Source organism: Periplaneta americana, chromosome 1 (genome assembly GCF_040183065.1).
Source record: "Periplaneta americana isolate PAMFEO1 chromosome 1, P.americana_PAMFEO1_priV1, whole genome shotgun sequence".
NCBI classification, from domain to species: domain Eukaryota; kingdom Metazoa; phylum Arthropoda; class Insecta; order Blattodea; family Blattidae; genus Periplaneta; species Periplaneta americana.
The window spans coordinates 26609445-26624656 of record NC_091117.1 but is presented as its reverse complement, the minus strand read 5'-3'; the positions used below and the strand labels follow the sequence as shown (position 1 = coordinate 26624656).

The 15212-nt window shown below is 37.4% G+C and overlaps 1 protein-coding gene across 1 annotated transcript in view; it reads right to left on the bottom strand.

Moving 5' to 3' along the window:
* Positions 1-9232, bottom strand: part of LOC138692656 (WD repeat-containing protein 11-like) — a 66621-nt gene extending 57389 nt beyond the window's left edge. Inside the window, exons 1-5 of the mRNA XM_069815802.1 lie at positions 9021-9232; positions 8352-8540; positions 3966-4077; positions 1972-2122; positions 1021-1194 (exon numbers count right to left, since the gene is read on the bottom strand). Coding sequence (XP_069671903.1) covers positions 1021-1194; positions 1972-2122; positions 3966-4077; positions 8352-8518 — 604 coding nt within the window. The 5' untranslated portion in view covers positions 8519-8540; positions 9021-9232. The remainder of the gene's footprint in view (positions 1-1020; positions 1195-1971; positions 2123-3965; positions 4078-8351; positions 8541-9020) is intronic.
* Positions 9233-15212: the final 5980 nt, after the last annotated feature.

The following is a 15212-nucleotide window of genomic DNA, read 5'->3' as shown; positions in this document are numbered from 1 at the left end:
TAGTTACAGTCGATAGCATTAAGGTAAGAAGTAAAAAATGCGTTCATTTCTTCAAGAGCCAATTTAACTGTGTTGGGTTGGGCCTAAAAGAATTGTCTGGCAGCGATAAAAAGGAAGCCGTGGAGGCTACTGAATTGTTACATCAGCTAGAAAAATTTGATACCTTCTTTTATTTGGTACAGTATGTTTAGACGATATTCTTGCTCTTGGAAATTCATTATCGGAAGCACCTCAGTCTCCAAAAATGTTTATTAGTAAATGTTCGTCCTTCATTAGGCAAAGATAAAAAAACTTTTCAAAACTCTGAAACGAAAAAAAATTCGACAATCATGTCAAGCACAAGGCTTTGTAATCTAGCAATTCTATCCACTGAGAGAGAGAAAAGTTGGGATTTGTTGAAGGACCCGTCATCAGCGATCGACAGATTCGTTGCTAGAAAATCTCGACAGCTCCAGTTCACCTTATGAAGCGTTTGTATAGATTTGCCTTGCATGATTGTTTATAATAATTTTGCATGTTATTAATTAAGATTTCCGAGAATGAGTTTCAAGAGAGTTGACGGCAGCGGCATTGTCAGGAGATGGGTCAGGTACTTTCTAAACCCTGCATATCTGGCCACCCAAAATAATTAGTCTGGCTATGCTAAAAGCATACGACTTACATCCACAAGTAGTAATTTGAAAGGTCAATAGGAGCTGCCTTCTAACAGGAATCTTTTTTGTATTCATGACACATGTTTGACCATTGAATGAGCAGGCAGTATATGCAGCCATCGGATGCATTCGAGCAGGTGGTGGTGTGAACAGATTCATAACTTTTGCAGCTCTCGGACTGCCCAGAATGAAGAGTGGTATGCTGCATGCTACTTCTGGCTTGTGTGGGAACACAGCACGCAATTTTTGCATTTGCAGTAGAAAAGTTGCGTACCAAGCGTAGCGATGTATGACTGGACCTTTGGACAGTATACAAGTATACAGATATGTAACATGCAAGATGATTATAATATGAGTAAACACTTACATGCTAGCTTTGAAGGTGTGAATGGATCGAAGTTGAAGCTCACAAGCGACTCTGTGTAAGTTTTCTTCCACAATTTCGTTTTGGCTTTTATGTCCCAAATAACCAAAGAATATGGTGGATGTAGGGCAGCTAGCATATATTCTCCATTATCAAATCCTGTCACCCATTCCATGTCTGTTGCAAAAAGAATTAAGTTTAACAGTAATAATACATAACATGTCCACATACAAATAGTAAAAATGATAAATCAAAGAGCATCAGCATAAAATCTGCAGAAAACATGGGATATTTTCTTTAAAACTGTTATTCCAAATCACACAACTTTTCTGATCTATAAAATATAATAAAATGGACTAGCCTCATAGTCTAGTGGTTAGTTTCTTGCCAAAGTTCATAAGCTCCTGGGTTCGATTTCTGGTTACAGCACAGGCATTTTTCCTTAAAGGTAACTGTCCCTGTGTTTGCCAATGGTCTGGAATTTAGGTTAAGTCTAGATTTAAGTACTTCCGGGTGCTATATGATCATTCATGGTCATTCTACCATATTATTGGAGCAAAGTAACTCCGCCTTTAATGTGCCTCAACCTCAGACATGGGTCGCACATAAACATACGCCACTGTCAGGAGAGATGACCAGAAATGTTGAAATACAATCTGATGGCATTGGAGGAAGGGGAAAATACAATAACATTGTTGTACGACCCACAAGAATGGACATGAAACTGTACAGGAGTTACACAGTTCTACCATCTCAACAGAAGGATAATTTTTTATGCACAGGTAACAGGTAAGAATGATAAGTCTAAGAGACTAATGAGGGGCAATATTTGACAGGACTACAGAAAACATATAAACAGTTCACCTTCTATTCCTGAAACAAATGCAATGGAGAATATTTGCGGACACAATTTACATTCATTTAAGCTCCTTTCTCATTTCCTATTTACCTTACCCAGCACTGGTTTATTTCCTTCGTGCAGAACTGCTTTTGGGTTTCCCACTGCAACATCCCACACAATGATATGTCCTGTGGTATCAGACGACACCAACTGCAGCGAGGAATCATTATTACTCTTATTTTGTGAACTTCTTTCCCATAAAACCTAGTGCAACAGAGAAATATATAGATTCAGATATGATTTCCATCATAATACCAGTATAGTAATACAGTGAAGCTTCAATTATTGTCAATGATTCAAATCACAAATCTGTGAAAGTTATTGAAATGATGATAATCAATTGTGGCAATCCATTTTATAGCAACAATCTGATAAGAAAATAAAGCCTATCCACATACTATCGAAATCGAAAAAGAGAGGAGAATATGGAGGAAAAAATTTAAAAGGTACGCAAAACGCGTCCTTGCAAGGGGTTGGGGGCTGTAAGAAACTAAATATGTGAGCTCCAAGCCTGTTGGCCACTAGTCTCACTCTGGGTTACGCTGCTCCACTGAAGGAGCTCTAGAAAATTTTGAAGGGGAAAACCGAAAATGGACGTAACCTCTTAGGTATCACATACACGAGGGGGATGGAAATGTGATCAAAATGATCACGGGACGGGACGAGGAGATGGCTGGTTTAGATCTGCATATTGAAATGAACTGTCATTTCGCAGTGCAGGAGGAGTCGAGAAGACTCTGTCGTCTGTTGTTCGATGACAAGGCAGGTGAAGACCGCCAGGAGAGACACCGTGAATTCTGAATCTGCAAATTGAAAGGTCCCCTGTCCTTTCGCATTGCGACATGTGTGATGTTGCACATGTATTTCATAATTTATATACTCTGAACTAGGGCTTTAAGTTATTTGTTAGAAAAAGGGGGGCTTATGGGGAAGGGCATATAGGTCCGTGGCCCATTTCTCTTAGGGCTCATCCCGACATTTGTCTTAACGCCTTAGGAAAACCACGGAAATACTTTAGGCAGGATGAGTTGTCTCAATATAAGAGACTAGCCAATTTGGCTTTCAGGTAACAGGTCGATTGATTTATGAATTTAGGATAGATATAATTAATAATTAATTTTTAATAATTAAGGGGTTCATGGGGATATGAGTGCAGGTCCGTGGCCCATTTCTTTTAGGGCTCATCCCGACATTTGTCTTAGTGCCTTAGGAAAACCACGGAAAAACCTTAGGCAGGATGATTACTACTACCACATACTATAAACATATTTTAGGTTATAAATAGAAAAGGCGTTTAACAGAGTGGATTGGAGTAAACTGATGGGGATCCTAAAGGAAATTGGCGTGAATTGAAAAGAGAGGGGGCTGTTCAGGAACCTTTAACTTATATGAAACAACGAGTCAAAGTCAGATTAGGAGAAGAAAAGTCAAAGGAAAATGAAATACAGGGAGGAGTACATCAAGGATGCCCTTTACCACCTAACCTGTTCAACATCTACTTAGAGAATTTAGTGAAGAACTTGTTTTTCAGAATATGGGAGGAGCGATAGTAGGAGGAAGAAGAATAAAGTGCATAAGATTTGCTGATGATATGGCGTTATTAGCAGAAGAGGAGCTGAATTAAGGGATATGCTACTAAAGCTAAATGACATGAAGCTCCAATTCCCCTGTGGGAACCCAAAAAATCATTATTATTATTATTATTATTATTATTATTATTATTATTGAGAGTGCAGTATAGACCAGCCTTCACTGGTGCAATCTGGAATGACTTGGTCGGTAAATTAGTCTACACAACTGGCATCATATAGGTGAATGATGAAAAGTCAAGTAGCAGCCATTAGTGTGTGTGTGTGTGTGTGTGTGTATATTTTTTTTAAGAAAAAGAGAAATAAAACAAAAACTTCCATTATTCATTGTATCCAAATCTGGAAAGTTTCTGAACAGCCTCCATAAATCTTGCATTTACTGGTATAAAGGTACAATATAGAAGTTTTTTAGTATCGAATATACTTATAAAATAATGTGCTTTCAATTTCAATCTTACCTTGTTCACCATGGACTTATGTTTATCAAGACATTGTATTGGTTGAACATTTTTTGTATCAATTATTACTATTGTGTAATTTGAACCATACGCCAACAGTCCATGATGACCCCTGAAAAAAAAAGGTAGGGACAGTGTATGAACAACAACAAAGTACTTTTATTATTACAAAATAAATATTATCAGTTAAATATTACAGCAGAATCCTTAAAAAATTTCAAAATTTCTCTGTATTCAGTTTCCTCGAATACATTATTACAATAACAAGTTACTTTTAAAAAATCCCGCTACCGTATGTGTTTTTAAAAAGATTTTGCAGCAGAAAGAAAAAAGCATTGCCACTTTTAATTACCTTTATCTTCAAAGCTACTTTCATGATTTTTCTTGTAATGATTGAAATTATACCGAAAGTAGCTTTGAAAATCAAAGGAATTAAAAGTGACAATGACATTTTCTTTCTACTGAAAAATCTTTTAAAAAATACACAGCGAATTTTGGAGCCACAGCGATGACATAGCCTACTTCCTCATATGACATAGGAATTTCATAACATTACAATTCTTTATCATGTTAGTAGTAAAATTCTTGCTTCTATGTACCATAGTTATTTTCAATTGTCATTTACAAGTCATTGGAAAATGAATATAATTTACTATACACACAAATAAGAAGATACAACTTTCAATTTTTGCATTCCACACAAAAGGCATGTTTTGTAATTCCGAAAGGAGAACCTATGTGACGAGTCTGTTACCAGTCCTCAAGAGAGAAAGACAAAGAAAGGGGAACCTATTTTTTGCATCCGTTACTAGTCCTCAAGAGGGAAAGACAAGGAAAGAGGAACATATTTCTTGGATCTGTTACTAGTCCTTAAGAGGAAAAGAAAAGGGAAGGGACCCCTATTTTTTGGATCCATTACCAGACATCGAGAGGGAAAGACAAGGAAAGAGGAACATGTTTCTTGCATCCATTATCAATCCTCGAGAGAGAAGGACAAGGAAAGTGGAACATATTTTTTGCATCCATTTCAATCCTCGAGAGAGAAGGACAAGGAAAGTGGAACATATTTTTTGCATCCATTATCAGTCTTAGAGAGAGAAAGACAAGGAAAGAGGAACATATTTTTTGCATCCATTATCAATCCTCGAGAGAGAAGGACAAGGAAAGTGGAACATATTTTTGCATCCATTTCAATCCTCGAGAGAGAAGGACAAGGAAAGTGGAACATATTTTTTGCATCCATTATCAGTCTTAGAGAGAGAAAGACAAGGAAAGAGGAACATATTTTTTGCATCCATTATCAATCCTCGAGAGAGAAGGACAAGGAAAGTGGAACATATTTTTTGCATCCATTTCAATCCTCGAGAGAGAAGGACAAGGAAAGTGGAACATATTTTTTGCATCCATTATCAGTCTTAGAGAGAGAAAGACAAGGAAAGAGGAACATATTTTTTGCATCCATTATCAATCCTCGAGAGAGAAGGACAAGGAAAGTGGAACATATTTTTCTGCATCCATTATCAGTCTTAGAGAGAGAAAGACAAGGAAAGAGGAACATATTTTTTGCATCCATTATCAGTCCTCGAGAGAGAAGGACAAGGAAAGTGGAACATATTTTTTGCATCCATTATCAATCCTCGAGAGAGAAGGACAAGGAAAGAGGAACATATTTTTTGCATCCATTATCAATCCTCGAAAGAGAAGGACAAGGAAAGAGGAACATATTTTTTGCATCCATTATCAGTCCTCGAGAGAGAAGGACAAGGAAAGAGGAACATATTTTTTGCATCCATTATCAGTCCTCGAGAGAGGACAAGGAAAGAGGAACATATTTTTTGCATCCATTATCAATCCTCGAGAGAGAAGGACAAGGAAAGTGCAACATATTTTTTGCATCCATTATCAGTCTTAGAGAGAGAAAGACAAGGAAAGAGGAACATATTTTTTGCATCCATTATCAGTCCTCGAAGAGAAAGACATGGAAAGAGGAACATATTTTTTGGGTCTGTTACAATTCTTAAAAGGAAAGGGGAACCTATCTCTTGGATCCATTACTTAGTCCTTAAAAGGAAAAGACAAGGAAAGGGGAAACTATTTCTTGGATCTGTTACTAGTCAACAGGGAAAGAAAATGAAAGGGAACCAATTTCTTGAATCCATTACCAGTCCTCGAGAAGATATTTTTCTAGATCTCTTACCAATTCTCGAGAGAGAAAAGCAACAAAAGAGGAACCTATTTGTAGGATCTGTTACCAGGAAAGTGGAACATATTTTTTGCATCCATTATCAGTCTTAGAGAAAGAAAGACAAGGAAAGAGGAAGATATTTTTTTGGATGTATTACCAATCCTTGAGAGAGAAAGAGAAAGGAAGAGGAAAATATTTTTGGATTGTTACCAGTTCTCGAGAGAGAAAGACAAGGAAAGAGGAACCTATTATTTAGATCTATTATCAGTTCTTGAGAGAGGAAGGCAAGGAAAGGGAACATTTTTTTGCATCCATTACTAGTCCTCGAGAGAGAAAAACAAGGAAAGAGGAACCTATTTTTTTGGATTCGTTACCAGTCTTCAAGATGTAAAGACAAGGAAAGGGGAACCTATATTTTGCGGCCATTACAAGTCCTCCAGAGAGAAAGAAAAGGAATTGAGAGTCCTATTTGTTGGGCCTGTTACCAGTGCTCGAGAGGAAAAGACAAGAAAAGGAACACCTATTTGTAGGACCTGTTACCAATGCTCGAGAGGGCCCAAGAGGTAAAGCCAAGAAAAGGAGAACCTATTTGTTGGGCCATCGTGCTAACCACACGATACCTCCAATCTGGTTGAATGCTTGTCCACCTCTGCTTCGACATGTGGGTGTGAGGCCAGCAGCCGGCTGGTCAGTCTAGGCCCTTCATGGGCTGTAGCACCATAAATTATTTTATTTGTTGGGCCTGTCACCAATGCTCGAGAGGAAAAGACAAGAAAAGGCGCACCTATTTGTTGGGCCTATTATTAGTTCTCAAAAGGGAAACACAAAAAATGGAAATGTATTTCTTGGGTCCAGTAAGTTTATCAGTCCTGGAGAAGAAAAATACCAAATGATGCAAGTAAATATTAGGCACTTCCTTGATACATTTCTACCCGAAAACCATTTCCGTGAAAATTTCTGAATCAATATTTTATTACATTATAATATTTCCAGTTTATACTTTGTGTCATGAGTAAGGATAATGCCGAGGATAGGTCACTCTCCACCCTTTCACCTAATATGACCTAAAGCAACAAGATTATGACATAGGGGTGATAAAAGTATACGTAGAACAGATGGCAGGAAGAAGATAGCGACCTTTGTTCAGAAATAACTTGAGGAAGCAAAGTAATGAGTTGAGCAACTCTTAAAGGAAAAAAAGGTCAAGAAAACTCCTATGATATGAATTTCAGTGTTACAATATGTTTGCAACAACTCATACCGGTACCTATTTTGTACAATTACTTTCAAACAACAGAAGAATCACAATGATAAACGTCTGTCATGTCATAATTAGTTCAGCGTGAGGGTACGAATTTAAGATAGGACGCGGTACTACATAATTAAGGAGAAAATCCACAAACGATTAGGGAAAATTTGGGAATTTTACTTGAAGCAAGTAAAGAAATAGGTTTGGAAGTAAATCCCGAAAAGACAAATTGGAAATTTATTCTTTGAAGAGGTGGAAAAATTCAAATACCTGGGAGCAACAGTAACAAATATAAATGATACTCGGGAAGAAATTAAACACAGAATAAATACGGGAAATGCCTGTTATTATTCAGTTGAGAAGCTTTTATCATCCAGTCTGTTGTCAAAAAATCTTAAAGTTAGAATTTATAAAACAGTTATATTACCGGTTGTTCTTTATGGTTGTGATACTTGGACTCTCACTTTGAGAGAGGAACATAGGTTAAGGGTGTCTGAGAATAAGGTGCTTCGGAAAATATTTGGGGCTAAGAGGGATGAAGTTACAGGAGAATGGAGAAAGTTACACAACACAGAACTGCACGCATTGTACGGTATTCTTCACCTGACATAATTACGAACATTAAATCCAGACATTTGAGATGGGCAGGGCATGTAGCACGTATGGGCGAATCCAGAAATGCATATAGAGTGTTAGTTGGGAGGCCGGAGGGAAAAAGACCTTTGGGGAGGCCGAGACATTGTTGGGAAGATATTAAAATGGATTTGAGAGAGGTGGGATATGATGATAGAGACTGAATTAATCTTGCTCAGGATAGGGACCAATGGCGGGCTTATGTGAGGGCAGCAATGAACCTCCGGGTTCCTTAGAAGCCAGTAAATAAGTATTCTCATTAATTAATTCTCGATAGGCCCGCGTGTGTTAAGTTTGCACCAGGCACCGTCATACTTACCAATCAATAGCACCTTGGTTCTGCAAGTTTGCAGGCCCAGTTATGGTGCGTGCAGCAACCCGAGGAATATGAACAACAACTGGTTTTTGTTGTTCTGAGTCCTCAACTGAAGGGTCCCTTTCAAGCATGACATCCTTGCGACCTTGTACTTCTTCCACTTCACCCATTTTCGTTCTCTAACGTTCCATCCTGTAACAGTTTTTGGATTAAACTTTTTATCGAATTACTGCATTGATTTTAATGTGTATTAATTTTATAAACTTCATTTATTAACAGGCTGACGGGGGCGCTTCCGTACAGGGACAGAGGCATTTCCTCTAAGGTTACAGCCCAGTTTAGGTGTGTGTATTAATCGAAAATTAGGGGATAGAAAATAATGACAATAAGGCTCATGTTTATATGACATTTTTTTTAGATTAATACACACACACACACACACACACACACACACACCTAAACTAGGCTCTAATCTTAGAGGAAATGCCACTGCCCCTGTACGAAAGCGCGCCCCAGTATTATCTTTCAATGAAAGGATTCATACTAGGTCTATTATATACAAAAGATCAATATAGTAGTTATTATGTAATACACAACACAACCACAATGACAGACAAGTGTGATTATTAAACCTGCATCAAGAGATTTGTAGTTGTGCAGTTAATTACCCACCTATAGAAGAAGCTGCCTTATTCGTGCATTCATTTTTAACTTTTACATACACACTGTCATTGCAAGAAAGTATGGTAGGCCTATACCGAAAATATAAAGAGAAACGTGACAAAATAATTTTACAAAGCTTTATGAAGCCTTTACGCCATATTCCATCGGAAGCACAACCTGACAACCAAGCTCCTATACATTCAAACCAGACTTGCCAACGCTTGGTCACGGAAAGCAGCTAAGACATTACCAGAGTGGACAAAATTGGCTACACGTGGAGACATCTGTATTTTTTTCTAACTAGCCCTACCCAGCTCCACGGCCGTACCAGATCATATAACCAGGGCTAGTCCTTGATCACAGCATGACATTATGTGATCAGGGCTAATGGAGTAAACACACACACACACAAAACATTTAAAAAAATGTAAAAGCTGAGCGAGAAAGCAAAAGGTAGATAAAAGGTCTAATTTGTGTTAAATTATATTAAACATATCTAACAAAAATGTAATAAATTCATCAATCATTCTCATAAAAAAAACACGCAATCACGCGCGCACACACGAAAGCTAATGACTCTAATAGGTAAACGTACTCACTCAGGAGAGATGAAATAAGCCAAGCAAGCATATGGAATTCACCAGCCATGCAGGGGAGCGGAGACGAACTCATAAATTGTAATCTTGTAACATTTTGACTTGTTCCACGTCTTCAAGCTTCAGTGCTTATGTAAAAGCTATGGAATATGCAATAAATGAAATGAAATTAAAAATAGTAAAACATAAATATAGCTACAAATTGCAAAATTAAGAAAAAATGGCAAAAATTTTACTATAATTATTGTTGGTTAGTGTTAGGTCAAATACTTGGGGTGTACTATAAGCAGTAAAATGAACTGCTGCCAAGAAGTCGAAAGGAGAACAGCAGTGGCAAAGGAAGCTTTTAATAGAAAAAGGAGCATCTTCTGCAGACCTCTGGAGAGAGAACTAAGGAAGAGACTAATGAAGTGCTTTGTGTGGAGTTAGCATTGTATGGGGCAGAAACATGGACATTACGACGAAGTGAAGAGAAACGAATAGAAGCATTTAAAATGTGGATATGGAGAAGGATGAAGCGTGTGAAATGGACAGACAGGGGAAGAAACGAAGCTGTGTTGGAAAGAGTGGATGAAGAAAGAATGATGCTGAAACTGATCAGAAAGAGGAACAAGAATTGGCTGGGTCACTGGTTGAGAAGGAACTGCCTACTAAGGATGCACTGGAAGGAATGGTGAACGGGAGAAGAGTTAGTGGCAGAAGAAGATATCAGATGATAGACGACATTAAGATATATAGATCACATGAAGAGAGAAAGAGGAAGGCAGAAAATAGGAACGACTGGAGAATGCTGGTTTTGCAGTGAAAGATCTGCCCTTGGGCAGAACACTTTGAAAGAATTGAATTCTCAGCTATGAGTCTCTTAACGAATGATAATAAAGATAGAACACGTGTGGTGCTATGCATAGACATTTCGCTAGCCCGCGCTATGAGCGTGCTAAACTAGCCCCAGCTATCGACTAGTTACTTGTACAGGATTCATATCATATCATATCATATCATATCATATCATATCATATCATATCATATCATATCATATCATATCATGTCGCTAACACTGGTTTATGAATACGAAAAACGTTAGTTCGCTGATCATCCAACGGAAGCCCGCGCTAAGAATGTCTATGAATATGGCCCGTGGTGTTTATGGATGTTACCTCTTTTTTTACGTCGGCCTGGATGGCGGAGTCGGTAGAATGCTGACCTTCTGCGTCCGAGGTTCCGAGTTCGATCCCGGCCCAGGTCATGGTATTTAAGTGTGCTTAGATACGACAGTCTTTGTCAGTAGATTTACTGGCATGTGAAAGAACTCCTGAGAGACAAATTCCGGCACTCCGGCGACGCTGATATAACCTCGGCAGTTGCGAGCGTCGTTAAATAAAACATACTCGTAATTTACAATTTTTACCTCTCTTTACAACTCACCTGAAAGTGACTACTGAAAATTTTCAGATGTTAGCTATATGTTAAGCAAACAATGAATAAATGACATTTTAAATATTATTTTCGTGTGCAGAGGTTTAAAATGAGCTAAAAATTGTACTTTTCATTTATGTCGCAATTTTTGTTGTTGATCGATGTAATAAATTCGTGACCTAATCTCTCCATATGGAGTCGATACTAACACATTAATTAAAAGTTGTGCTTACTCGCTAGTTTATTATGTAATTTGATTAAACAGGAGTTGTGTATATTGAATGGATTTTATAATCACCTCACGCTTGTGTGATTGACATGCCTGCCCGCACAGCATCGCGAGCGCTCGTTACCAATATCTCTTTGTACAATGCTTGCAGTGTACTGCTCAAGGCTCGGAGAGAGGTATCAACCTTAATTTTGAATTCCAATATTATTGCTTTAACCTATAAATTTAGGTCATTGTATATTGTACCGGTATTCGTTTCATTCATATTCAAATTGTCCTAATCATAGGAATGAAGATTAAAGGAGATGCGCATTTCAGTCACAACAGAGAATTTTTTCTTAAAACAGTCATTGTTCACAGTTAACTGCATTTACACATGTACTATGAGGAAATATAAATTATAAATGTACTTAGTTTTTCCAAGTTTCTACAACACCTTCAGAAAAGCATTATGAATTTCATATTTGAAGTGTCAACAACACCCATGCCAGATAGTTTTTTGTTTCTCCTGAAAATTTACTACTACTGATTCCTGGAGTGGTCAGATTGATTACACGGCTCAACTGCAGTATTTCTTCTTGCGGTACACTAAGTACAGTTTCTCCTATGACACTAATTTACTGACGAAGAAGTAAACATTACTTTACATGGTAAGACAATTAAAACATAAATTATCCCTTCTATAACTACAAATTTTATGCAATCTTGTCCACACCTGTGGAGTAACGGTCAGCGCGTCTGGTTGTGAAACCAGGTGGCCCGAGTTCGATTCCCGGTCGGGGCAAGTTATCTGGTTGAGGTTTTTCCGGGGTTTTCCCTCAACCCAATATGAGCAAATGCTGGGTAACTTTCGGTGCTGGACCCTGGACTCATTTCACCGGCATTATCACCATCTCATTCAGACGTTAAATAATCTAAGATGTTGATAAAGCGTCGTAAAATAACCTACTATATATATATATATGCAATCTTTAGATGTGTATTTTTAGGAAATTGTCGACTGCCTCCGTGGTCTGTTGGTCAGCATGGTGGCTTCCAGATCAGGAGGTAACGGGTTCGATTCCCGGGCTCGGCTCTCGGTGAACTTTTCTTGAAGAGGTGTCTAGAGTCTGGAAATTTGTATGAATGTGATTGTGAGTGTGCCGGGTTAATATTAATTAACCAATCATCACAAATACAAAAATACATCAGGACTGATGCTGGGCAGTAACCTGAATACACGTTTCAGCGTCACATTGTAGACAAGTAACTCCATCTGCTAGCACAATCATAAAGCAGAGTTACCAATAACGAAAAAAAATATATATATAACAAAATAAAATTGTAATTCGAAGGCTAAAATTGTCTGTGAAAATATTCCAGATACATTCGGGCTATTCCATATGAAATCGATCAGTAAAAAACCTCGCATTTTTTTATACTCTAATTTTTTCCCTGCTTATACAAGGTGCTGAGGAGAGTGCATTTTCAAAAATATACTATCGAAATTCAAACGGTTTTCGTATTATTGAGCAACAAATTTAGCGCATATTATAAAAACAAGCCTCTTCCAGCGCTCAGAACTCTGGAACCATTTACTGCAGAACATTGAACGGGAGTTTATTTTGAAGCTGACATTTGGTAGGTTATGATAAAAAGTAATCCTTATTTTTATTGTATACAGAGAGACAGATAATCTGATTTTACTTACTTTTAGGCTTTTTGTCCATTTGTAAAAATGTAAAAAATATTGAGAAAAACCTTGCATTATTAAGAGGGATTCGGCATTGTTTGCTTAGTGGCTCGGCAATAAGTTTCGAGGGTATTAAATAAATTATTTTCACACGCCTGGACTTGAACGGCGCAGTACCACACGCACTGGCCGAGAGATGAAGATAAGCGAGCTTTGGGCGTAATTTTACTCCTGTGTTTATGAAAACTTTGTGATAAAGCTAGCCCAGCTATGCGCTACTAGACGAAACATCACGTGTTTGTCTCCTGGCCTTGCTTGCCTAGGCTAGCTCCCGCCTCACAGTCAGCTGGTTAGTTCACGCGTGTACTATTTATTTATTTATTGAAAATATCAATTTTCAATACTTTCTTATCAATGGTGCATCAGTAAAAAATATGTGTTTATTTGTACTTTCAATACGGAATTTAACCATATATTTTAAAAATATTTTTTCGTGGTCAAAGGCGTCTTAATGAAGAAAAATCTAAATTTCTCCATTTCCATAAAAAGTAAGAAAAACTGTTTACATGTCAATATAAACTTTAATTTCTCAGCATAAAAATAAACCATGATTTTGATCATTTGGTGAAAGGGTTTCGGAGCCACAACAGTTTAACGATAAGTTTAAATATTTTTAATTTAAACGCTATGAAGTTCTGATGCCTGAAACTTTGCACAAAGCATTGTATCACAGTTGTCAACGGACAGAAAAAGTTTCATTGTATTTAAACATTGTAAGGTCAATTTTCTCTATATTTGGGTCGATTTGAGATGGAATAGCCCATTCCAAGGTAAGGGCTACATAATGACATTACATTCTGTTGTGTATCACCAGTTTCATTCAACTTTCCTCAAAAGACATGCTAAAATACGCGTGGCAGAGGTGTGGATATGTGACGGAGAAACATGTGAGAAAATTTGATAATGTTCTCGCAACAATGTTGCATGTTGGAAACAGTGTGTGTGTTTCAGGAGAGTGTGAAAAATCAGCCTATATAAAATGTTTGTACTGTTCACGGGTTCTTTGTCCCGATCACTATTTCATTTCGAATCCACACTATCAAATTTAAGATGAGTCACAAAGTTAATACGAGTACATATTTTAAATTCAAATTGAATATAATTTATTTATCAAAAATACTGTATTAATGTGAGTTAAAAGAAAGAGAAAATAGACTAGAGCATTAATGCGAGATCTGTGATACGGTGTCGCAGAACTATGAGGATGCGAGTGCGCGCAAGAAGCGGCATAAGTAGCATCGATTTTCAAGTCATATTTCGTAAACGAGGAAAACGCGAAACGAACGACTATCACCACGTTTCTTAACGGAAGCAAATTAGCTTAAATATGCATTTTCATTAAATTCAAGCAACATGACCTGGGACGGTTCACTTGTAAGTAATGATAATTGATATAGACAAGAACGTTTGGCGACAGCAGATTGATTTGAGTTGAAGGAGAACCATTGTATAATGGAATATTCCCAATAAAAATTATTATTATTTAAATTTGAATCTTGCGTATACTACTTTTAATACTTGAATATAGCCATTGGCGTGGCTCAGTCGGTTAAGGCGCTTGCCTACCGGTCTGATGTTGCGCTCGGGCGCCGGTTCGATCCCCGCTTGGGCTGGTTACCTGGTTTGGTTTTTTCCGAGGTTTTCCCCAACCCTAATGTGAATGCAAGGTAATCTATGGCGAATCCTCGGCCTCATCTCGCCAAATATCATCTCGCTATCACCAATTTCATCGACGCTAAATAACCTAGTAGTTGATACAGCGTCGTTAAATAACCAACTAAAAAAACACTTGAATATAATTAATTGATTAACTAGCGGACTTATTCGTGTTAATTATATTATTATTTTTATTTTTAAATCTAAAGAAATACATATTTCAGTAAACATTGTACTAAGTATAAAATAAAATACTGTTTTAAAGAACTGGAAAATTCACGAAAGCATATTTTTTTAAGCATGTACAATATTTTCAATCCCCAGAAAGAGAAAAATTGGCACTGTACGATAACTTTGTCCAAAAACGATAATTTTTTAAGTGTCTGCACGATAATGTCTTGCAAACGGAGTGGCAACACTGATGTGAAGACATATTAAAGTCACAGTCTAGTATATACAGTCACGAAATTCGTACGTAGGGAATATGTATCCATAGATAGTTGCTAACCACTAGGATCGCTACTACCACCTCATCACAGACAATGCGAATTAGTACCGCCACAGTCTATTGT